This window comes from Pelodiscus sinensis, chromosome 23 (genome assembly GCF_049634645.1).
Source record: "Pelodiscus sinensis isolate JC-2024 chromosome 23, ASM4963464v1, whole genome shotgun sequence".
Lineage (NCBI taxonomy): Eukaryota > Metazoa > Chordata > Testudines > Trionychidae > Pelodiscus > Pelodiscus sinensis.
Window position 1 is genome coordinate 19,597,716 of NC_134733.1, and position 26,378 is coordinate 19,624,093.

At 41.3% G+C, this 26,378-nt stretch overlaps 1 protein-coding gene across 1 annotated transcript in view; it reads right to left on the bottom strand.

The window, feature by feature from the left end:
* Window positions 1-26,378, bottom strand: part of MORN1 (MORN repeat containing 1) — a 190,941-nt gene that overhangs the window by 146,369 nt on the left and 18,194 nt on the right. The window contains 2 exon segments of the mRNA XM_075906074.1: window positions 5,959-6,055; window positions 23,992-24,079. Of these exon segments, the coding sequence (XP_075762189.1) occupies window positions 5,959-6,055; window positions 23,992-24,079 (185 nt within the window).

Here is a 26,378-nt window from a genome sequence, read left to right on the forward strand (position 1 = left end):
TCCGGTCGGGTACAGCTTTGAACATCTCCATCCTGCGGCACTGGGGCAAGTCCAGCACCTACAGTGGAGCACCCACGGGGACATCACTCGAAGAAGAACCATTGGCCTAGGACAGCGGTGGCCAAGCCGAGGCTCATGAGCCACATGCCGCTTAAAAAAAAATAAAAAATTGCGGCTCCTGACGGAACTGGGATGGAGCCTGGAACTGCTCGGGTCAGCCGCTCTCACGGCTGGGCTGCTGTGAGCTGCATGCGTGCTCACAGCCTGCGCCATTCTGCTCACAGTCCCCAGCACACTACATCATATCCTGCACGTGCAGGTCGGGTTGCACCCAGTGTCCCAGCCTTCACGTGCTAGAGCTGGCTGCTAAGCACAGGCAGCGGCAGTGGTGAGGGCCTCAGGTGCAGAGGTGGCGCCAGCGGTGGCTCCAGGACCTGGGCATAAGGTTAGTGGGGGAGGGGAATTGGGCTAGAGCCAGGGGGGAGATGCCTGGCTCTGGAGAAGGGGAGGGGAAAGGAGAGGAGGGGGATTGGGTGTGAGGGATGTGCATGGCATCCCGGATGTGCATGGTGATAGCAGCAGCTCTGGCTCCAGGACCCAAGCATAAGGTTGCGGGACAGGGGGATTGGGTTACAGCGGGGAGGGGAGGTGTCTGGCTCTGGGGAAGGAGAGGGGGATTGGGTTGGGAAGATGCGTATGACGTGCTGGCTTCTCAGCGCAAGCACCCGAGTGCCTGGAGGGAGATGTACGGCTGTAGTGGCGACGGCAGCTCCGGGACCTGAGTATTAGGTTAGAGCGAGGAGGAAGGGGATTGGGTTAGAGTGGGGGAGGGGGGGAGGTGCCTGGTTCTAGTCTGGGGAAGGGGAGGGGAGAGAGTTTGGGTTGAGGGGGGTTGCGCATGGCATCCCAGCCAGCATGTTTCAAGGCCAGCCACTCAGCGCACGCGCCCCAGCACCTGGAAGGAGACGCACATGGCTGTGGCAGCGGCGGCTCTGCCTACAGGACCTGAGAAGTAGGTTGGGGGGGGGATTGGGGCAGGGGCAGTGCTTGGCTCTGGGGAAGGGGAGGGAGATGGGTCTGAGGGGGGTCAGTGCCTGGCTCTGGGGAAGGGGAGGGGAATTGGGTTAGAGCAGGGGGTGCCTGGGGGAGGGGAGGGGAGGAGAAGAGCAGCCAGTGCGCTTTCTGAGACAAACAAGTCCCCAAATTGGGGCCAAGCCCCCATCTGGCTGCAGCATCATAACACTCCTGCACCCCCCCCCCCGACCCCAAACCTGAGCCTATCATACACTGGAACCCTGTCCTGAGCCTCTCACATCCCCAAACTCCTGCACCTCCACATCCTTAGTTTTCTGCCACTATACTCCTGCACCATCCACACACTGCAAATCTGTGTCCTGAGCCCATCATACTCCCAGTCTCCTTGCCCTGAGCCCCTCATGCATCCCAGGCCAAATTTTTGCACTCTCTCAGCCACAAGCCTGAGGCTTGGTCAGCACTCCAACCCTCCACCTGACCCCAACACTCTCCAGCCTGGAGCCCCCTCCCTGAGCCAGCATCCTCTTTCTACTTCCTCCTGCACCCAAATTCCCTCCCAGAGCTTTCACCACCTCTCACCCCTTCCCAGTGCTTTTTTTGTGATCGTATGCCCTGGGACGGTGTATCGGCACCCTAGGCGTGGGTTTTTTTTTCTCAACAACTCCACTCCCCCCCGGTATGTGGCTTTTCGCACTCTATCCACCACTATTTTGGCTCTTTGTCTCTAACGGGTTGGCCACCCCTGCTCTAGGAGCATCCTTTATGATTGTATCTCCCAACCAGATTAATGAATTGCTGGTAGTAGACCTCAGGCATCAATAGCCTTACAAGTTGCTTATACATCTTCTCATTGGCGGTTGGTAAAAGATCAGTCACGCCCTTTAGTGGACATAGGTCAAACAAAACGTGCAGAAATAGGGGTGGAGAGTGTCTTAGGTCCTAATATAACTCCTACTGAAGTCAATGGGAGTCTCTCTTCACTTGTTTTCATAGGAGGTGGATGAGATTTTTGGTGATTAAGAGGGATACCTAGATTCTCAACAGTCCCAACTTCAGGTCCCAAGGTGGTTAATTTAGCCCTTCATCCTTCAGAAATAGTTCCATTACATTTACTGTGTGTGATCATTTCAATTAGAACTTTGAAATTAAATGGTTTTATCCTTGTGACCCAAGTCAAAATTTATCTTCCCCACCTTCATTGAAGTATGCTTTATACTATTAAGTGCCCCCTTCCATCACAGAGATTAATCATTTTGGTAGTGCAGTTTGTTTACCATTTGGGGAGAAATTTTGGATTACGTGTAAAGTACAATTAAAAAGCAGTGTGATTTTTGCACTAGTGAAAAAACATGTCTGTCGATCAGATATCAGTCTGAAAACTGGAATGACAGTTGTCTAGACTCGGTTTTGTTTACAGTGCTTATTATTTTGCCATTCTCAGGCAAAAAAATCAAAATAAAACATAGATCTCAACATGAAACTGCTGATCTGGAATTCATATGCAAATTTGACACAGTCAGAAAGAATGGCTCTCTCATTACAATAAGTAATTTCCCCTTCAGGTTTTCCCCTTCAGGTACGCTTAGGCTATTTCTAGACTATGGGGTTTTTCCGGGATGCGTCTAGGAAACACGTCTGCTCTACTGCTTTTTTTTGTGGATGAGCAAACGCATTCTTTTGAAGCCCTGTCTTCCTCTTTCCATAAGGAAGAAGGGCTCTACTGAAAGAGGAAGATTTTCTGAAATTTGGCCCAGTGTAAACAGGCCAAATTTCAGAAAAGCCTTTTCCGAAAAAACTATCAGAAAAAAGTATGCAAATTGCGGAGCGCATGTTGCGTACCTTCTTCTGATAGATCAGTGTAATCTAGACATAGCCTTGCTTCCTCATCACTGTTGGAGGGGAGCCACATCCACGCTGATTTAATTAGCACTGATGGTACACTCCCATCTCTGTATCCTGGCCTTTCTTTCACTTCAAGCCTCTGAGGAAGTGAGCTGTATCTCACAAAAGTTTATGTCCTAATAAATTTGTTATTCTTTAAGGTGCCACCAGACTCCTCATTGTTTTGGCTGAAATAGACTAACATGGCTACCTCTCTGAATGCTTGTCAGGAAACGGTATCATAGGGAAGGAGGGGAATAAGCTAGTTGACCTTTATTGCTCTTTTGTACCTCTGATTTTTAGGACTGGATTAACCTTGTTTCAGTTTCAGATTCCTGGAAAAGTGAATGATATTAATGGGCATTTCACAGGGTGAGGGAATTAAATCAATCCTTTTCCAGCTTACATGCATCCAGGATTACCCTGGCTAGAGGTATTAAAATATATAGCTATGTCATATGAAAGGGACATATACACTATTTTTTCCTATCTATCCACACAACTAAAAATCTCATCCAAGCTTTTATCATATCAGGTCTTGATTGCAGCAACTTCCTTCTCTCTGGCCCTGACAAATGCAACCTTGCCCTGCTCAGATACACTCAGAATGGTGCTGCAAAGATCACTTTCCTACCCTGTTGTGTTGGCTGTCTTACTTCTTTCCACCCTTCCACTGGCTCTCCCAACTGTATGGCATCAAACATAAGCTACTCCTCTTCGTTTTCAGTGCACCCTGCATATCATCTCTCATTCACTACCACAAGATCAACTCTTGTCTCTGACTGACACAATATCGGTCTCTATCATTCACCAGGTAAATTTTCGAACAAGCACCTTACTGTCTTTTCCCATGCCTTCTTTTATGCCTGGGGGGCACCTCCCAGAAACACCTGAAATTCATTATCCTCCTTCAAAAAATTCTCCTTTTCCATAACGCCTACCAAAAAAACAAAAACCCAAACCTTGAGAACATTAGGCTGTTGGTGTGCTGAGACAATCATGCTGACTGATTCTGCCTCCTATTTTTCTTATATGCCTCGTTCTGTTGATTGTTATTTATGTATTGTCTCTTATCTCGTACTTAGATAATAATAGAGAGGTAGCTGTGTTAGTTTTTCCTTTTGTTTTAGCAAGATCAGACTATGTAGCACTTTAAAGACTAACAAGATGGTTTAATAGGTGATGAGCTTTGCCCACGAAAGCTCATCGCCTATTAAACCATCTTGTTAGTCTTTAAAGTGCTACATAGTTTTTCCTTTTACTTAGATGCCTAGGACAGCGGGGTCTGATTCATGACTATAGCTATACAAACAATAATAAATAATAATAATAATTCTACAAATTATAGTACCCACTTATTCTCTTCTACAACCCATTTCAGATTTCCTTCATGCTACTCCTAACACACATAGAACAACCTCCCCAAACAGCTCCAACAGGCCACTAAATTGTCCTCTTCTAGTCTTTGTTAAAATGTACTTCTTATATATTTCTAGCTAACACCAGAAGGGTTGAGGAGAAAACATGTATAAATTATGTGTATCTCTGAAACTGCTGAGAAGTCAAAGGTGCCGTAACTATGCTACACACAAGAGATTATTTCCTTTGCCCTAGATTTCTCCCCTTTCCATCAAATGAGGTATGAAAGCAATACTGAAACTCCTTCTAGAAGTTTGACACCATGAGCCATGTGCATTTTCTGTGTCAGATCCAGTCATCAGTTATAAGAGGAGGCTGGCTTGACTCAGGGCCCTTGAAAGAGGAAAATGGAAAAATTCTAGGGGTCTTCTCTTCCATCCAGCTTTAGCTATTTATTAGGTTTTCAGCAAATAAAACCTTTCCATATTGCAACTACTATTTCCAGGATGAAAACCATGATATATTATGTTCTAAAAGCTACCAGAATTTATTGGAAACATAGTACACTAGAAGATTTACCCAGCATTGCTTGGGTCCTTAACTCAAATAAGTTTTGTTTTTCTTCATTTAAACCATTGCTCATGGGTGGGGGTGGGAATGATCCTGGATGCAGACTGCCCCAGGGAGAGAGGACAATTACAGCTCTCTCTCAACGCAGCAGCTTGGGGCCAGATGAGGAGTGCCTGTTCATGGTTGCTACAGCTACAGCAGGTATATCCGAGGCAGGGGTACACGTCCCTCAGCTGGGGGACAGACAGACAAATTGTCTGAAATATCTAGTAGATAGCCATGCATTTCTCCACCCGTGTCCCCTGCTGGCCCTATGGAGTTATAACTGTCCCAGTCCCCATCTGTGGCCCCTTGCTGCCCCCTGTGGACATTCTGCAGTATAACTGTCCCACCTGTCAGACCTCTTCTTTTCCATTTTATGAGAAACAATCAAATTCCAAGCACATTCCATTGTCCTGGCAAAACCAACCCCTGACCTTGCTTTATGATAAAAGGAAGCTGCATACCAAATTTGGTGGTCCTGGCTCTTACTGTTTAGGAGGAGTTCTTGAGCAAACAGACTCACAGTCGGACATACAGACTACAGAGTGGCACATTTCTAAAACATGAAGTAAGATGATCTCTGAATTAATTTTTATCTAGGGTGGTTTGTGAAACAGTACAAAAAGCAGCTAGGAATATGCTGAAGAATGAAGTGTGGAAGAGATGAATTTCAATTTGCAACCTCTGCTTTCTAAGCAGGACAATTTAATACTTGTTTTTTAAAGTTACTCTATTATTAATTTTGTGAATAAGGTAATAGCCTTTAACTCCAAAAATGTATGCATGATTTGCTTTAAAATGAAAAGAGCACATTAGTCTTAAAAAAAAGATTCCAAAGCTACATTTTATACCATTGTGGTTCTACATTTAGTTCGAATTAATAGCTTTACCCCCACGAATGTGCCACTCAAATAGCTACCGCTTTTACTCTTATGAACTACATGTTCCAGTCAAACTGACTGCACAGAAGAGGCTAAAACTATAGCCAGATCATATTAATCAACAGAGAGACAGCCAAAGCATTATGTTGAGGTCTTGTTAATAACTGGATAGCATAATGAATGAACGTACCAGCAGGGAAGCCATTGATCCACAGTCCATCATAGATGACACCAGAACAATGAGTTATAATGCCCTGTCCATTGAATACATCATTTCTCCACTGTCCCTTGAAATAGAAACACATTGATTTCAAATTTGCAACACAGACTAATTTATATTGAAGGGATTATTCCAGAGGGTTCTCAATAGCAGGGTGGGTGGCCCTCCAGGTTCTTTATAAATACCCTTCCAACAGTTGTGTGGTCCCCCATTCAACATGTTCACACAACGGTTAAGGATTACATGGCACTCCATAGCACACCCTCTAAGGAAAATGGAGAATCAAGTATTTCTTGCTGAAGGTTTGTTACTGTGGGGCGTTATTATGAGAGGTGCTTCTGTGAAGATATTACATTGTACTTAAATTCAGAGAATGAGTTACCACTTGTCACACCATTTCCTACGCAAGTCTTAGAGACATTGTCGTGTTAGTCTGTAACTTTAAAAATGAAGAGCAGTGCTATGGCACCTTAGAGACTAACAAAAATATTAAGGCATGAAGCTTTCGTGGGTAAAACCCACTTCATCAGATGAGCTGGAGTGGAAATTACAGAATCCAGGGTCTATATAACAGCAAAACCAGTTACATGTCACTTGTAGAACCAGTGTTAATGAAGCTAATTAAGTCAGGCAGGATGTGTCCCATTCATAGCATTAACTCACCCTGACTTAATTAGCTTAATTAACACTGGTCCTACAATTAACACTAACTGCTTTTGCTGTTATTTAGACCCTGGATTCTGTAATTTCCACTCCAGCGCATCTGATGAAGTGGGTTTTACCCATGAAAGCTCATGACCTAATATTTTTGTTAGTCTCTAAGGTGCCACAGGACTGCTCATTATTTCCTTATACAGGCTGTGAAGAGTGGCTTACTAGGAAAAATTCAGTCCCAAAGATTTCAATGACTTACACCATTGCTGAATTTGGCCCAAGTTATATAATATTATACACAAAAAGAAAACCCTGTTTGCAAAATCAAACACTCAAAAGTTAGGGTATGCCAGAACTGAGTTGCGGCCCTGGGGTTCATTAAACTACAAGATCAGATTATTTTTCCATAGGACCTCTGCCTCTTTCAGCAACTGGAACCTTAAGATCCCCAGTATTAAACTATCACCTTCTGTTTGGATCAGTACTAGAGGGGTATGAGAGACATCCTTTTCCAGTCGGATTCACAGCTATTTGCAATAGAGGAATAGTGAGACAGTCTGTCATAGGCGGGGGAGCAGTAACTCACACTTGCAACACAACAAAGATGACCAAAAGTTCAAGTGTGGGAAGTGAAGTGATACTTCTATAATATTTGCCAATAGCTATATGTAGTGTTAAAAATATGTAGTGTTTCAGACTCTCTCGGTCTATGGCACTTACTCCATAAGTTTCACAAGGTGTGAGGAGCTGCAAAATAAAAACCTTCTAAAGTCTTACATGCTCTTACTTCTGCTATGCTGATCCACTGCAAATTAAAATTTATTTTATGGCAGGTTGTTCAATTTGTGACTCTACAGAAAACAAAGTGCTACAATAACTCAAAATTTATGTAAGCCACCTTAATATTCCAAATGGACTTAAAGGTAAGAATTCTTCAACTCTCTTTCCACCTTTAGCAACTAGTATCCAAATCAGAGAACACGAGTGAGTGAGCACAGGCAGTTAAAAACAGTTTTACAGAAATGTTTCTGTAGCAACTCACTTTAATTTTTCTATCATTATTTCCATGGAAATAATTTCAAAACAATTTGCTTCAGAATACAATTTTTACAAAACATGGAGTGAAAGGCTCATGATGGTCCAGAGAGCAGGCTCTTCTATTGTCCCACCCTCTTAGCAGGTGCTGAAACCCTGTAGGGCAATGCCAGTTTATTTTTATTGATTCATTGATGGCAGGTACAACTCATTAACTCCATGTGGGACAGAGAGGTGGGAGTAGCTCTTTGAGCAAAGATCTTGGTTTTAGGACAGAGGCCTTTCAGTGGAGAAACTACAGGGATAGTTATTCTTGGAGAGAAAGCTTAAGTTTATTTATTGGTTAATATTAGCTGAGTTACCAACAACTATAGATGTCAGGAAGGGAGTACATTTGGATGAAATATGATCTATGTATATAAATGGTATGTATGTTCTGTATAGAACAAGCTATACCCGCTTACTAGTTACAAACATAGTGGTTATTAGAGCTGTAATTTTGGACCTGATTCTAATTCCTTACTCACACTGAGTAACACCTTATTTCACAAATAGTCCCATTAATTTCAGTGGGACTATTTATGTAGTAAAGTACTATAGAATATGAGTTAAAATGTAACCTTTTGCTCTTGTATAACCAGTGCCTCTCTTCCTATGGTTAAAACAAGTACAGTAGTTCAAAGAAAAGATGTAGAACTCATTTTGAAAATACTGAATACGCCAAGTCCCCCAAATATGTCTTTGCATAATAACACTTGAAATGGTGCTCATAGGTCTAAACTTTCACTAAGAAGTATATGAAAGATATCACACAGATGTGAATTCAATCTGAGAAGCAGTTACTGGGGAAAAGCTAGTAACTTCAACACTGCTATGTTACTTTCAGTAGAGTTAAAGATCATGCTTAAAAGAACATCTAGAAAACAAGTGGTCATTCAATAACGACACAGGCCTGTGGAGATTTGGCAATAATTCTTTAGCTTTCAGAGGGAAAAATTATTATTACTATACTCTAAATGTATTGAAGAATAAATCATCTCAATTGTAAAAAAGTGTGTGTAGGGGATGAAGTTAGAGGAAAGAGAGAATACTATGCAGGGCACTCTTCTGAAAAAAATCCCACCGTTTCTACAGCAATGTAGTTTCAAACCAGGAAGTGATGATGGTAACTAGTATATACATACTGTAAGCAGACACTTCCATTTCCGCCACAGTGACATCTACACCTGCTCTGAAGAACATTAGATAACACAGTCATTAAAATGTCTGTCAGCCAGCCACCCCATGCTAGACTAACATAACTGCATCCACCAACAGAGCAGAACAGGTGACAAATCTGAATTTAAGACTTTTCACAGTGACTAGCGTAGATATCTACTTGGTATATTATGGTGTATTGAAAAAGAGGAGACTTTCATCTTTCTTTACTATATGCAATTGTGCCATTGTGATGGGGTATTCATCCCACACATGGTGGGAAAGAGTTAATATGAGAAACAATTAACCATCCTGCTCACACCTGAAGTGTGGGGCAGGCCAAATTAGAGACAGAGCCTAGCTGGAGGAGAATAGGGCTTATTTACATAAAGGCCAGGTTGGGAAAGGGCGAACTAAGTTCTTCCCTCTATGTAATAAGCACCGTGAAACAAGGCTGAGAAAGCAGCGGAATAGTCATGCTACTCCAGAGGTAAGCTAGAAGCCAGACAAGGGCCCAGAGAAGATCTAATTTGCCTCAATCCCAAGTGAGAAGAAGAGTGAGTGTGCCAGCACTTGGAGAGTGGAGCTCCTGAAGGCACAGGAACTTGATACAAGGCATTGGGGCAAGCTATAGTGGATTAGTTTCACTTATGAGGAAGAGGTGGACAGCTGAGTACAGCTTGTTTGAAGACTTTTTTTGTTTACATTTATTTTTGACTTTGGTAGAGGATTCTGTGGCCTGGAAAGGGGCATGACTGCAAAGTGATTTGGCTGGAAGACTTAGACAATCTTATGGTTGAAGTAGACCAAAGGGATAGTAATGAGGACACTGAGGCAAAACTTGCTGCAGTGCAACAGCCAACAGGAGGGAGTATTTTGGTGCAGCAACTTAACAACAGCCATAGAGTTCTACTCAGCATGCCTCTTTTTTCAGCAGCTATCAAGATGCAAGATTTCAAAACACTTAAAAAAGACAGTGAAAGTACCAAGATATGCAATCATTCTTATGGTCCATCATCCTCATCCATAAAAGTTCCTGTCCACCTTTTACCAACTGTCACGAGTGCTCTCTGTTTGGGTCACTTCCTCTGCAATATAATTAAGCCATCTCTTTCTCTGATTTGCCTTCAGCCTCTCCTTGGCATACTTCCTTGTATCATCCTCTCTTCCAGATGGCATAAGGATGGGGGATAAGCATTGCTAAAAGTTGCTTAGCAATGCAACACATGTAAGGCTTGGAAATGCTGACGTTCACAAAAGCACCATCCACACATCACGTGTTAATAAGGAAAGCCAAGAGCGTGAACAGCCGGAGCCACAGAAGGGCACTCCAGAAAACAGCCACCAGTCAGCCAGCCAGCAAGAAAAGGGAGGAAGAGGTGGAAAAAAAGAAACAGAACAAGTTTCCAGATACTGGCTATATCGTGCTCTTCAAGTAAAATCATTTATTGATCTTAATAGGTAGCTCTACTTTTTCAATATTTTTAAACAAAATAAAGCACAGCTGGTAGGTACCATTTTTGGTACCATTTCCATCAGCCTATGGAGACCAAAACCAAACAAAATAGTTCCTGATTAAGAGTAAAAGGAAGGATTTGTCAGTTAACTTTCAGGTAAAGGCCTTTATCCTACTTAGTCAGTAACCAGAATTACAATCTCATATGTTTATAATACCAACAGATTTTTTTAAAGTCCAAATTGAACGCATTCACATGAAATCTATTTTAAATACAAGTAACAAATGTTAGAATAAGAACATTTAGCATTTGCAGACAACAACTTTTCCACAGTGCCATATTATAGTATTAATTAATCCTTATCACATTCTTATGAAAAGGACGTTATCCCCGTTTTAAGAATAGGAAACTGAGAAACAGAGGGGTCAAGAGATCTACTAGAAGACACCATAACTCAGGGTGCGTCTACACGGCACCCGAAACTGGAAATAAGATGTGCAATTTGTATATCTTATTTCGAGTCTATTTTGAAATAGCTTATTTCGTTATTTGGTGCTGTCGATACAGTGCAAAATTTTGAAATAAAGCGCTATTTCGAGCCATCCCTTAATCCTCATAGAATGAGGTTTACAGGGATAGCGAAACACTGCGTCCGCTATATTTCAAAATAGTGGATGCATTCACAAGATGCGGGGTAGCTATTTCAGGATACCTCTGGTATCCCAAAATAACTGTGCTGTGTAGACATAACCTGAGAAACAACTATCTCCCACTCAATGAAACTTAATCAACAGAAGCATTATTACAAAAAACACTAATGCAATCTACTTGAGGCAGCTGAATGTTATACAACTTGCTCACTAACAGCACATTTTGATTAATATGCAGATTTTCTGTTTTAATGTAGGATTTTTAAAAAATTTTATACTAATTCTTTTCTGCAGTGGTGGGTGGTAAAAAGGTATGTGCTTATGAATAAAGAAAAGGTATTTTCAATGAATCGCAAAAAACAAGTACTTAACTTTTTTATTTCTGCAAGCAATTTCCAGTTAATTGATGGTGTTTCCATTTCTAAATGAGTAGCTATTATACTATTATTATAATTAATTTTGGTTACTTGAGTCTCATCTTGTATGTTACTGACAGTATATTATTTCCATATGCTCTAATTTGATTGATAAAAGCCCAAACATCTCCATTATCAAGCTTTAATCCATTGATCAGACTTGTTTTCATTTGTATTGGAGTTTTCTTATTTAGTAGGCTAATATTATTTCTGTCCTTCAAACAATGACTGAAGGATGCATTGCTTTAAAGAATCTGTCATTAGGAGCCAGATACTCAGATGGTGTAAATTAGTCAGTTACACTGAAGTATGTGGATCTACAGCAATTTATACCATTTGAATATCTGCCCCTTTATGTTTTAGCTATTTCATGACTTACTGTATATTTCTTCCTTTTCTTGCAAGCTGTCTGGCAAAATGTAATTTATCCGTAACAATTCCAATACCTAGACTCTTATTGGTAATTGATTAATGGTGAAAAGTTTACAACTTTTTATTTTCCTCACTGCACACCATCCTGGAAAATATTTAAGTTATATTAGTCTAACATAGATGATAAAACTGTACAATGTCCATTTACCAAGCAATACATCAAGACTTCAAGTGCATTTCACCCTTCCATGAAATAAAGCAATGTATATTCTTTGTATTTAAAAATCAATAAATAAGAAAAAAGTACTTCATTGACATCTTTCCTATAGAAATACATGGGGACCTGGCAGACTCCCTAGCTAGCTCTCAAAATAGAAAACATCTTAGTGTCCAAAACTCAATTCCCTTTCCTGGAGTTTTAACTTAAAAACATCTGCCATAACTATATCTTGAATATCCTCCTCAGTTGACTGTTCTCGAGGTTTTTCCCTGCCGGAGCACCTGTCTCACACCCTGGCTTCTATTTGACTTCAAAGACTCTCCACTGTTTATCTTCCTGAATTGGAACTAATGAGATGTGCCTAGCCTTGCTGATAGGTTGAGTAAGCAAAACAGGTAAAATATCCTGTCACAGTACAAAATAGTACCATAATGCCTTATCTTAACCTACTGTATGTTACACACAAATTTGAACTGAATGAAAAGAGTGAAGAAAGAATTTTGCATGCACAATTGGTCTGTGTTTTGACACAATTATTACTGGTTACACTCTCCTACGGTCTTCTTCTTGAAAATATTGTATTATGCACATGCCTTTGATTGTACCATAAGGTCACTGAGCACTAGAGAGAAGTATTAGAAAGACCACATATTCATATGTTTGGAAAGTGCCTAATACATTGTCAGCACTACAGGTTGGACCTCCCTGGTTCAGAACCCTCAGGATCTGACCAGTCCCAAAAGAGGGAGTTTGCCAGATCAGGGAAGGACAATTCCGGTCCTTCTGCTGATGGACTCCAGGCTCTCCTGGGATCCATTAGCAGACCTGGCTTGACTCCCCTCCTGGCCTCCAGACTCCACTGCCCCAGAGCAGCCGGGGCTTCGTAGATAGCTCCGGGACTGCTGGGGCTCTGCTGCCCCCAGCTTCCACAGGGCTCCTCCACCCCCCAGCCTCGAGGCACCCCAGCTCCCTGGCTAGCCCCAGCTGCTGGACTACCAGGTCCACTCCCTGCTGCCAGCCTCCTGGGGCACTCTGGGCCAGGTGCTCTCTTCTCCAGCAATATTCGTGATCCTATTGGCCCACAGATGTTGCTGGGAGGTTCAAGCTGTACTGGAATACAAATAATATAAACATTATATTCATGAGGGAAGCAACAGCCAGTGATGCTGTCATGGCCATGAGGGATGGCCAGCAGCCTGGGGACTAAGGTGTTAACTGTACCTCGCCATGTAGCAGTCAGCCAATAGAAATGCAGATAGGGATTTCAAACTGAGACAAAGGAATTTTGGGGTTTTCCCTCCTTTGTCTCTGAGCAGTTAACTCTCCAGATACTGAGGGGGACAGACAACATGTCCATCTCCAAGAAAAGACTCTTCACAATCTGTAAGTAGGGCAAAGTCTAGATAAATCCATTAGGTTTTATTGTTCTATGGTTTGAGAATGGGAATCTGATGTCTGTGCATTTAGAAATGAGTTTTCCTCTCTTTGATAACTAAGTTCTGTTCCCATGGGAAAATTCCCCATGAGTTTATTAATTGGCGGCTCTTAAAAACTAGCCAATCCAACTATGCTTGTAAAAGGACTATTGTTGTGATAATAAAAGTTTTTTCTTTTTCTTTATTAACCTGGTATTGGTTCAGTTCTGTGTCCTGAAAAATCTGTCTGTGGGATCTGCATGCCTCTGACTAGGGGACAGCAGCCACAGACTGCAATTTGTATTTTCCCTTTTCTTTTTCAAGCTCTTTAGAGAAAAGAGGTTGGGGTGCTCTGGAGTTGGTTTGAAGTGTCCACCCCTGTTTGTGGATTCAAAAGCACTTGATGGTGGCAGCGGATTTTTATTCCCAAAATCTAGGTTTTTAAGATTTTGGGGGGAAGCTTTATACCAAAGCCTGGAAAAATAATGTTTTGGGGTACTTTTGCGGGCCCCCACTTCTGCATTCAGCCCCCTAATCATTTTCATTGCCCTCTGCTGGACCCTCTCATGCAACCACATCCTTGCTGTAATGGGGGAGGGCGGGAGGCTAGAATTGGACGCAATACTCCAGATGTGGCTTCTCCAATGCCAAATAAAGGGGAATCATTTCTCTAGATATGCTGGAAATGCTCCTCCTAATGCAACCTAATATGCCATTAGCCTTCATGGCTACAAGGGCACACTGTTGACTCATATTCATCTTCTTATCCACTGTAATCCCCACATCCTTTTCTGGTGAACTGCTCCTTAGCAGTCAGTCCCCAGCCTGTAACAGTGCTTGGGATTCTTTTGTCCCAAGTGCAGGACTCTGCACTTGGCCTTGTTGAACCTCATCAGATTTCTTTTGGCCCAATCCTCCAATTTGTCTAGGTCACTCTGGACCCTATCCCTGCCTTTCAACATATCTTTCTCTCTCTGTAACTTAATGTCATCCACAAACTTGCTGAGGGTGCAATCCATTCCCTTATCTAAGTCATTAATAAAGATGTGGAACAAAACCAGTCCTAGAACCAATTCTTGGGGCACTCCGCTTAAAACCAACCACCAAGCAGACAATGAGCTGTTGATCACTACCTGTTGAGATGGACAATCTAGCCATCTTTCTATTTGCCTTAGAGTCTATTTATCCAATCCATACTTCCGAAATTGCTGGCAAGGATATTGTGGGAGACAGTATCAAAAGCTTTGCTAAAGTCAAGATATATCACACCCACCAACTTCCCCATGTCCACAGAGCCAGTTACTTCATCATAGAAGGCAATCAGGTTGGTGAGGCATGACTTGCCCTTCGTGAATCCATGTTGACTATTTCTGACCACTTTCCTCTCTTCCAAGAGCTTCAAAATGGATTTAGGTTGTTCTAACTGCACTCATCATCATGTTAACTTAGTGTCAAACTGGGGCTAAGTTTTACTGTATCTATACATTTTCAGTTTTCCAGTGGTATGAGGTATAAATCAGAACTACTGAAATCTGGTAACTTAAATATCAACCAATTAAACTTAAAGAATCTGCATAATTACTGAGACTATTACTCTTCAAAACAGATAACGAAACTCAAATGGATATTAGAAAAAACATTGCAGGTGAAAAAGCCCATAAGGCTAGCCACCTGTTTAGTGCAGTTAACAGGTGTATCAAACAGCAGGCCTTCCTCTGGGAAAGAAGACAAACTGAACTCAGCCAAAACACACAAAGCAGCAGCAACAGGGACAGAATGGAACACAGCATCTGCTTACTGGGATCTATGCAGCTACCAAAGAAGAGTAATCATAGGTAGGAAACAATTTTCAAGTGGAAAAATAAATGCTTTATTTTATTAATCTATGTAAACTTCACATGTATTTCATTATATTGTCTCCCAATATCAACTGTGTCTACACATTCACATGTTCACACTGATGTTGTAACAATATAGGTCAATTATGGGAGTTTTTATGCTTTGAAGCTTTCAATGCTCTAGTCTCATTATAGATTCCTCAGCACTCCAGTTTAGTTTCCATGCTCTTACCTCTTGGCAACATTCCTCCCACCAGTGTGAAATTAGTTTTTATGGTTAAGCAGATGATAACCTGAGTTATTTTGCCATTAACAGCATCCTCTGTTATTGTAATTTTGACTATTGCTTGTTGACCGGAAATTTAATCAAACTGTTAGTGAGAAACATTTTTGAAAAATCTAAACATGCTTTCAAAAGGTTGACCCAATCTACTTACTAATTTCTCTCTTTCTAAAAGTTGTCCTAAAAGGAAATCCAGCTCTAATATTATTGCAGCTCAGAAATGTAGAGCAGCTACATCAAATGTAACATCAGTGCCATTATTCAATCAGAAACAAAAGACAGGACTATGCAGCACTTTAAAGACTAACAAGATGGTTTATTAGGTGATGAGCTTTCGTGGGCCAGACACACTTCCTCAGATCAAATTGTGGAAGAAAACTGGCATGACCATATATACCAAAGGGATACAATAAAAAAGAGTGAACACATATAAAATTGACAAATCAGATTTTAGAATGGGTTCTAAAAACAGGGGTTCTAAAATCTGATTTGTCAATTTTATATGTGTTCACTCTTTTTGATTGTATCCCTTTGGTATATACGGTCATGCCAGTTTTCTTCCATAATTTGATCTGAGGAAGTGGGTCTGGCCACGAAAGCTCATCACCTAATAAACCATCTTGTTAGTCTTTAAAGTGCTGCATAGTCCTGTCTTTTGTTTCAGCAAGACCAGACTAACACGGTTACATCTCTATTATTATTCGATCAGTCCTTTGACACCTTAGAAATACTGCTATGTAGAAGTGCCTCCTTTTGCATACAAAAAGTTTAAATATTTGTCCATGCCCTTATTTCTCTGAATTGGTTATTTTATGCCTTTGCTGATTTGGCTTCTTAGGTCCACTCACCACTCAGCTTTTTCAAAGTACTGTCTCAATAAGGACCATAACCATTCAAAAGCAACCTAGAAAGGTGCACCCAGCATCTTTCACATGCTTTTTTCATGAATAATGCTGCTGTGTGCGAATTAGGCAAAGCCCTAGCTAACTTGAAACAAAAAAGTGTGTTCATAAGTATTCTGAATGCACATACACTAAGCCAGGAAAATGTACATGAAAACTTTTACATGGGCAAAACAGAGAGTTGAGGATCTCTGTGCTTGATACAGATAACAAGATTTGTTCTAGCACCATGACTGGTTATGAATCTATTCATTGCCTATACACAATCTCTGATTAGGTTTCAAATTAGGTTTTCAAATTGTACTGCTCATTTTTACAAATTCACATCTTGTTGATTTTAATCGATAGTATCACAATACTATCTTCAACTGTTAGAGCACAACCTGCCTTTAGATATTTCCATGGTGTGAGAATAAATTTGACCTTAAGTTCTTCATTCCTTACTTCCAGCAGCAACTGAAAAACCTAGTCTTCAGATATTTTTGTATCTGTCTTTCTAAATTATCTTAACCATATTGTTGGAAGTTTTCTTCCTGCCAAAGCATTGAAATACATTGTGTAAGAGATGCTACATACATAAACATGATGACTAACTCATCTAAGAATATTCAACCCCCATAATTTTTAATGTAAATAACTACAAACTAATTTTGCATTAATAACTGCTTAAAATATTAAACAGCAGAAAAATATTTGCTACAGATTTTCTATACACCTCCAACAGAGTCTGTTAGAGGATTTTTTTAAAATCAATTTAGAGAAGAGATTTTCTTTGTATGATTAATTTGAATGTTCATCTCTAGTTTGCCTAGCCCCTGAAAAGTTAATTGTAATGTAGAATGAATGGGATAGAGGGGTTAGAGCAGAATGGAAAAAATGAGAGAAACCTCACAGTTTAACAAAACAGCACTGTAAGATGTACAGAGAGGCTTCTAGCTGGGACAGTTCCTATTGATTTGGCCAGTAGGGAAAATCTTTTCAGCTTGCCTGGAAGTGCCACTTAATATAAATCATAAGGGTCACTGAGTTGAAATGCGACTTGGATACATTACGATGTACTCACATAAGATCTACAAAGCAGATGGTGTATTCTACTAGTTTTTTACATCAGGTAACATGCATGAAGTAGAAAGGATCCTTTCACCTCTCTAAGGTCTATTTATTTTTTCCAACTTAGAATGGAAGAGACAATGTCCACAGACAACCTCGAAGTTCAATGGAATGTGGCTAAGGATAGGGTCTACTAAAAAACATAGGCCTAAGTACTCATTGTTAGGCACTGCTGAAATCCACAAAACTCATCTCATGCTGCAAGTGCTTAAATTCACTTGGTGCCTAGGTTTTATTCCTCTGGGCATGAGTACTGCAGCCTCACTTTTGGTAGCTGGTCTCCTGCCTGATCATGTGTGCTGTAGCCCCATGATAGACAACCAGATGTCTATCTCCTGCCTAAACTCCAGAGTGATTCACAGAGAGAAATGAGTTCAGCTGCCCAAGTCACATGTGGGCACCTTATCTGGGAGGCAGTCTCTGAACACTCCTACTGGACCAGGCCCCTAAAGCACATTTAAACAAAACTGCCCAGGGAGCAGGGTAGGAAGAGAGCAGCTCCCTTAAAATGTTTGGCCCTAGAATTAGGGTACTCACCCAGGATGTGGGAGACCCCTGGTTTTTATCCCAACCGTCACATGTTTGAATGGGAGAAGGGCTTTGAACAGCTGTCACTTCTCAGCTGTGTGTGCTCCAATCAGTGAGCTATGGTGTGAGGCTCTGTTTCTCCTACTGAAGTTATTCCACTTTAATCAAACAATGGTATACTCAGTTACTTGGGGGCAGCAATAGTGTTCTAATGACACTATAACCTTGTAGGTAGGACACTTATATGAGAGGCAAGAGAGCCCTGTTCAAATCCCTTCACCCCCTCAGAAGGGAGGGGAATGAACTAGGGGGTCTCATATCTTGGAGAAGTATTCTGTCCACTAGATCAAATGTTACAAGGGAGCTGCTTGCCCTCTTCCTCTATAATTGTCAATTCCAGCACACAACTTAGGTGGCTGAGTGCCTATCTCCTCCCAGTTTCTGGATCCTGAGCACAACTAAGGGCCTTCATTCCATTTGGATTTGACATTTATCTTCATGAGAGAATGCAGCTTATCACCCACCGCTCTGATCAGTATCTCCTACTAGGTGGCTTCCTACTTAGTATGCTGATTTTGATCACTGCAGTATAAGGGCACATCTACACTGGGAAATTATTTTGAAATAATTTATTTTGAAATAACTCTAAAAATAACTATTGTGGAATAGCATGTCCACACTACAGGGAAGCCTCAAAATTAGTCCAAGGCAGGCTCCCTTAATGTGGATGCGCTACCCTGACTTAGAGCCCCAGGAAGCACTGGGGAGTAATTAGCTATTTAAAAATAAGCATTATTTCTTGTGGAAAGCAGGTGTTATTATTTTGAAATAACCAGCCCCTTATTTTGAAACAATGGGCTTGGTAGTGTGGGTGCTCCACATGTAATTTTAAATAAGGAGAATTATTTTGAAATAACACCCTAGTGTAGACCAGGGCTCGGGTAGCTATCTCTCCATTCATTATATAGGGAGTATAGGTCCCTAATTTAGTCTTTGTGGATTGCAGTGTTGTTCTTGTGATTTTGCTAGGCACCTAAAAGTTAAGCAACAGTATTGCAATGCTTAAATCTGTCATGGATCTCACACTAAATGCCAGGAGCAGACAGGGACACATTTATTTTGCTATCCTGTATACAAATGAAGCTTTAGGTGCAGCATGTGGAAAGAACTTCAACTTGCGAGTGTGAAAAGATTTGACCATCTGATTGTGCTGTCACGTCTAGATCACAAGGATGACTTGGACAAAGATTCTAGAAGACTGATCAGCTCATTCCAAATGATAAGACAATATGTTATAGATTAACTGTAGAAGTTAAACTCTGAGGCTATGTCTACACTGCAGACTTTTTGCGCAAGCACAGCCGTTCATGCGCAAAAACTTGTGGAGTGTCTACACTGCACACGCATTCTTGTGCAAGTAAGTTTACAGTAAAGCGTCAGAACAGAGGGCTTCTTGCGCAAGAGTTATTCCTCTCCCCACAAGGAATAAGCCCTCTTGCACAAGAAGGCAGCGTGGATGGGCTAAAATGGCCTTCAGAGCTTTCTTGAGCAAGAGAGCGTCCACACTGCCATGGACGCTCTTGTGCAAAAGCACATCTCTTGCGCAAAAGCACATGGCAGTGTGAACACGCTCTTGCACAAGACCTTTCGCACAAGAACTCTTGCGCAAAACAGTTCTTGCGCAAAAAGCCTGCAGTGTAGACATAGCCTGATAGTAAAATTAAGTTCCTTAGCTTTTATTATTTTATACCAGAATATTTATAAACTCTTTAAAGTAGTGTGTTGGATGGATACTAATAGCAATATTGGGATGTTTGTTTTGATCTACTCATTTCATAAACTTGCTTGAATCAACTAAAATGCTGAATTAATCAGCAAAGTATTGTTGATAGAACTGTAAGATTTTTCCTATCAATTTTTCTGGCTTTAAGTACATATCCATTGTACATTTAAGTACAATACTAAATATTTACAGCCATGCAGAGCAGTCCAGCAACTAATGTAACCTGATCAAAATTTGGGGAGTTTAATAAATAAATCTGTATACAAATGTTAGAGAGCCACCTAGTGGTGCAAAATAAGACACGATCCAACTCAATTTATCAAAAATGTCATGCACACATATGAGACAGTGAATAGGTACTAATATGCCACCATATTAAAAATATAGTATAGTATAGTATAGTCAATTAACCAATAAGCAAAAGCCTATAGGTTAATGCTATAGACTACACACATTTCCCTCTCCCTGCCAGTAAATTTTTTAGCAGGCTGGCCAGCAGCCTGGATCAGTTCTGGCTTGCGCCAGGCTCAGGAACTCAGGCCCTGCCAAATAGACAGGGACTACTGCCACCCTGCACTGCTGCCTCTTTCTCAGAAGCAGCAGCACAGGGTGACAGGAAGCTGGTCTTCAAGGGGAGCTGGTTTTTAAACTGGCTCCCCTTGCAGATCAGCTCCCACCTGGCACCCCATGCTGCTGCCTTTGGTACTGTGGCTGCCAGCTCCACCCCCAGGGAACTATAGAATAGTGGACTAATTGATAAAATTTCATGAGGTTACTTGACTATTTAAGTAACTGATATGTAACTTCCCTAGTATAGTATAGTGTAAGTATTCTTCCCATGTGCTAGTCTGGTTCCTCCGCCCCCCCCCCCAAAAAAAGTTAACTTCTACAGGTATCATTAGTGTAAGGGTAGCAGTAGAGTTCTTTGAAGTTTTAAAATAAATAAATAAATAAATAAACCAGAGATCTTTGCCAAAAATTTAAAAAAAGCCTTTCTTCTAGGAGGGAAAAGAGGAAATTTTTGTCATATCTCTTAAAATTAACCCCGGTTGTACTTTGGAGAATGTGAATGTAGCAGACATGTTTACAGACAGGCAGAAATTGCTCCTGCTCATTATCTAATTTCCTACATTAATGGCATTCCTGTACTTCCTGAGCAACAAGACACCACAGACTATGCATTGTGATGGATAGCCAGATTGCTTAATGCTGTTGTGGTCACGTTGTATCTGCATGTTCATTTTTGTCAAATTTCTTTAGAAAAAGGCTCTATTCAGTGGGAATCTTCCTAATGACTGCAATGGGATTTGTATCAGGCCCAAAGTCAATTAGAGAGAGAGTCAGAAAATGAAAACAGAGCTTGCTTTTGGACATTTGCTTTGGAATTGTGTTTAGACACGAAACATTATATAACTGAGCTGTAAAACAGAGTGATAGAAATGTCCACAGATTCCCCCCCAAGTAGGAAAAGTAGCTAAACAATACTATATCTCAATTATTCCTATGAAATGATACAGTAGCAAAGAAAAAAAATACCGCTTTTATTTTAAACTAGCATATACAGCCAGGATTGCTTGGGTCTTTAACTGAAGTAATTTTTTGTTTTTTGAAAAATAAATGAAAAATGTACATGCTTTATTTCAATGATTGCAATTTGTGAAAATGAAGGCTGGAGTGAGGGTTCGGGGGTAAGGAGAAGCAAGGGGTGGGAGGCTTAGGGCAGAGGGTTGGGAAATGGCAGGGCTCAAGGCAGGTGGTGGTGGCCTCAGAGCAGGACTCAGGGCAGGGGGCTTACCAGGGCAGCTTCTCTCAGGGGGCTATGGCAGGGATCCCCAGCCAGCAGCTCCTCCAGAGAGGCCAGCAGTTCCTCCTGGGAGGTGAGGGGAATCTGCTTCTGCGTGCTTCTCGGGTTGGGGTTGGGGCTCTGCAGGCCAATCCTGCCCTCCAGCTACCCCCAAGCCTGCAGGCTGTTCGAGGAGTCAGGCTCCAGGGGCTGCCCCTGGCCTTCAACAGCTCTCCTACAGCCTGAAGGCTGCCTAGGGTGAGGGCGAGGCTGGGAGGGGCTGCTCCACATGTCTCTGCTCCAGCACAGGAAGGAGGAAGTGAGGGAAAGAGGAGGCTTCGCTCGTTGCCCCATCCCCAGCAAAATTTCTCAGCTCCTACGAGCTGAGGGATTTTGCTAGGGGGCAGGAACAGCATAGAAAGCCTCCCTGTCCCTCGCCATCACCCAGAGTAATTAGCAGTCAGCATTGTGATGTGCTATGTAGTAAGGGTGCTGGCAAGGTGGACACAGGCTGTATCCAGCGGCTTGGCGGTCCAGATCCGACCCACTAGCTGCCTCTTGCCCACCCCTGGTTCAGGAGGAATTCTTGAACAAACAGACTCACAGATGCACAGACAGACAGACTCACAGACCGACATATTCTGAAATATATACGTATATAAAGAGAGGTTAATGAAAACACTTTGAAGCCTAAGACAATGCTAGAGTACAGCCTTGTCTCTCCAGACACTGGCCATGTAAACCCAGTTTCAGGAAAGTGATTTTTTTTAAACAAATAAAGGTTCTAAATCACATATACACATAAAATTGTCCTGGTTCAGATTCTCAACAGCTCAAAATTAAAATTGGAGACTTTTTTTAGCCTCCAGACATCCTATAATTGCAATAACAAAACTCTATCCCTGATTTATTGTATAATAATACACATCTATACATGATATGATAGCACTTGGTCTTCAGCTTCCTCCTGACAATGCACCTATTTGTGAGTTATTACAAAATAATTCACAACCTGCCATATCTTACTGCTTCATTTACACTGGAAAAATACTCACCTTTCTATGTTGGAATATTGACTTCATAAGCAACTGAATATCTGTTATTATAAAAAGAGATGACCTGGGCATCTTTTAATTTCTTTTAATCAACATTTGTTACCAGGTTGTCATTTATATTATAAACAAATCCATCAGATTCTAATGGAAAGTCATGTATATATTGGGGACAGAGTCAGACGAGACAAGACTTAATTCTGCCCTGCTGTAATCTTGGTATAAACTGCATTTGTACACTGGGGCCTGATTCTGTTCTCATCTACACTATTGAAAAAAGGAGTAATTCCACTAAAATTAGTAGTGTCTTACAAGTAAGAGAAACAAATGGACCCCATAGCTGAATTTGGTGCCAGATTTGATTCTTCTTCCATCTTCTCCTTCTTTGGTTTAGCAGACAGTGAAACATTTGGCATGCAATCTGTCGGGCCTTTGCAATTCATGCTACACTCCATAAGGACAGAATCCACAGCATTGCAACCACTTGACCTTACCAATATCATATTTGAAATGAATCAAAGAAGTGACTCGGTTCCTTTGGTTTTTTAATTCCTGCAATATACATACTAATGATTGGCGTATAAATATAGAGAACCTGATTCTCCACTGTCTTGAATTGTGTATAACCATTTGCACTTCTGCAAAGTCAGGGAAAATATTACCGGGCATATTTGAGCAAAGAAGTATCAGGTGGTAAGCATTCAACACACACTTTGAGTGCTAGCAATGAAGAATCAGGCCCATTCTAAAACAACACTGTATTAACACTGTTCATGGGTGGCATCTTATAATTCCTTATGTGTCACTATGTTAACTATGACTTTATCTGTTTTCTGTGGATATTCATATGCTCAATGGCTGTGAAGACAAAATGTCATGATATGTTTACATGAATTTTCACAACAAAAGAAAATTATTCGGTTACTCACCCTGTTTATAACATTTTCAGGTGTGCAACCAGGCAGCAGAAGTAATACTGTCTTTAAGGGCCAGCCATACAGAGCAAACAAAGATTTGCAAACATTGCAATAGTCATAAGGAATAATTCCCAAATAAAATATGGCTGAAGTGTATTTAAATAAAAATAGTAGAACAATATCAAATAACTTGAAAATGATAGTCTCACTATTAGATAATTCACGATCAGAAATAGGAGCTAAATTTGTCACATGAACGGATTGCTATGAACAGCATGCCTAGCTCTAGTCATGTAGTTTCTGGACTATTCATTTGAAGCACAATGTAAAATTCTCCTTTGTACTTTCCTAGTTATAGCATTACTACTTCTCGTATGTCCTCATTATATACCTCATATACAGTTCCATCGGCACAGTGTAGTACACCATGACCTTGTCGCTGGTCCTGGATCCAGTCTCCTTCATACTTATCACCATTCCTGAAACAAACAAACCAAAAAAAAAAAACATGAAAAAATTGTTAATGTTTACATGCTTTTTGTGACTTGGTAGATAACTTAAATGTACTATCCTGTAAAACCAGGGCCTACAAACCTGCAGGATAAGCCACTATAAGTAAACAATTGCAAATGATAAGAATGGTCACAGAGAAGTCAGAACGATAATGCCCATAACTTTCACTTCTGGGAAGCAGGCAACCATCTGGAAGTGCTTAATTCAGCCAGCTCCCTACACTGTCCTTGAAACTTTTTCATCTGAGAGACAAAGGCTATATCTAGACTGCAGACTTCTTTCAGAAGAAGCTTTTCCGGAAGAGATCTTCCAAAAAAAACTTCTTCCGAAAGAGAACATCTACACTGCCAAAGTGCATCGAAAAAGCGATCTGCTTTTTTGAAAGATAGCATCCCTTCAGTGTGGATGCGATCTTGCATTTAAGCTGTGATTACTATGGACAGAGTGGCCACCAGAGCACCTGTGCTCTTTCCTCTTCTTTCAAAAGAACTCCCTCTTCCCCATACCCACATGACTTTTTCCAAAAGAGCTCTTTCAGAAAAGGGCTTCCTTGTAGAAAGAGGTTTACTAATGTTGGAAACCCCCGCCCTGTTCTTTTGATTTTTTTCCGAAAGAGCGTAATTTCAGTGTAGACGTAAGTGAAGCTTTTTCGGAAAAAATGGCTGTTTTTCCAAAAAACAAAACAAAACAAAAAAACCCTCTGTAGCGTAGACATACCCCCAATGGATAATACATTGCATGAAATAGTTCTAAATGAGACCCTTCTCTTTATTCCATGTTTAAGTCTGATCATGCACGATACCTTCTGAGAAGTGCTCAAAAACATGGAGCCATTTGTGAGTCAGAGGCACAGGTAAGACACAGCTCACTTGGCAACCAAGGTAAGTCAATAGACAGAGTAGATCAGTATGGCGGGCAGTGGAAATGGCCTGTTAGCAGACTCTAATGATCATAGAATACAAGAACTGGAAGGGACCTTGAGAGATCATCAAGTCCAGTTCCCTGCCCTCACAGCAGGACCAAGCATCATCTAGTTCATCCCTAATAGATGTTTATCTAGCCAGCTCTTAAATATTTCCAATGATGAAGATTCCACAACTTCCCTAGGCAATTTGTTCCTGTGTTTAACCACCTTGACAGTTAGGAAGTTTTTCCTAATGTCCAACCTAAACTTCCTTTGCTGAAATTTAAGCCCATTGCTTCTTGTCCTATCATCAGAGGCCAAGGAGAACTATCTTTTCCCGCCTCCTTGTAATACCTTTTTTGGTACTTGAAAGCTGTTTGTCCAGATCATTTTGAATTATGACCCTAACCTCCAAAGCACTTGCAACCCCTCCCAGCGTGGTACCATATGCAAACTTTATAAGAATACTCTCTATGCCATCATCTAAATCACTGATAAAGATATTGAACAGAACTGGTCCCAAAGCTGACCCAAGGGACCCCACTTGTTATGGCCTTCCAGCATGACTGTGAACTATTTGATACTACTCCTTGAGAACAGTTATCCAGCCAGTTACGCACCCACCTTATAATAGCCCCATCTAGGTTGTATTTCTCTAGTTTATTGATAAGAAGCTCATATGAGACTGTATCAAATGTTTTACTAAAGTCTAGGTATCTCACGTCTACTGCTTCCCCCTTATCTACAAGACTTGTTATCCTGTCAAAGAAATTATCAGACTGGTTTTATGATTTGTTCTTTACAAATCTCTATTAACAAAAGTCCCCTCTAGTTCCCTATTGGATAAGAATGATTGATCAGCTTCTACTATGCTGTCAAGCCCTTTCTAGTATTGTCATTCTTCTTTCATGGTATGCTTACTTATATGTTGATAAGTGATTAGTGGGCACTCGTATCCATGTATAGCCAATATAGGAAGGCGTGCCATGTTCCATGTTAAATTAGGAGTTGCACTCAGAAAAAGAAAAAGTGCAAAGCATAAGTACAGGGCCGGTTTCAAAATCCACTGAAGTCCATGATAAGATTTCCACATTGACCTCTGAGGCTCTGGACATAAATTAAAGCATATACAGTAAAACTCCGATGGTCCGGCATCTGACGGTCCGGCACCATCAGGAACCTGGAAGTGCTCTGGGCAGCCAGACCATTGGGGCTGCTCTGCCCCCAGCTTCCCCAATTCAGCCGCTGCTAAAACTGACCAGCGCTGAATCCAAGAAGCAGGGGGCAGAACAGCTGGAGTGCTGCCGGGTAGGTCCAGTAGCACTGCCCCTCGGGGCTGCGGGACCAACCCAGCAGCACCC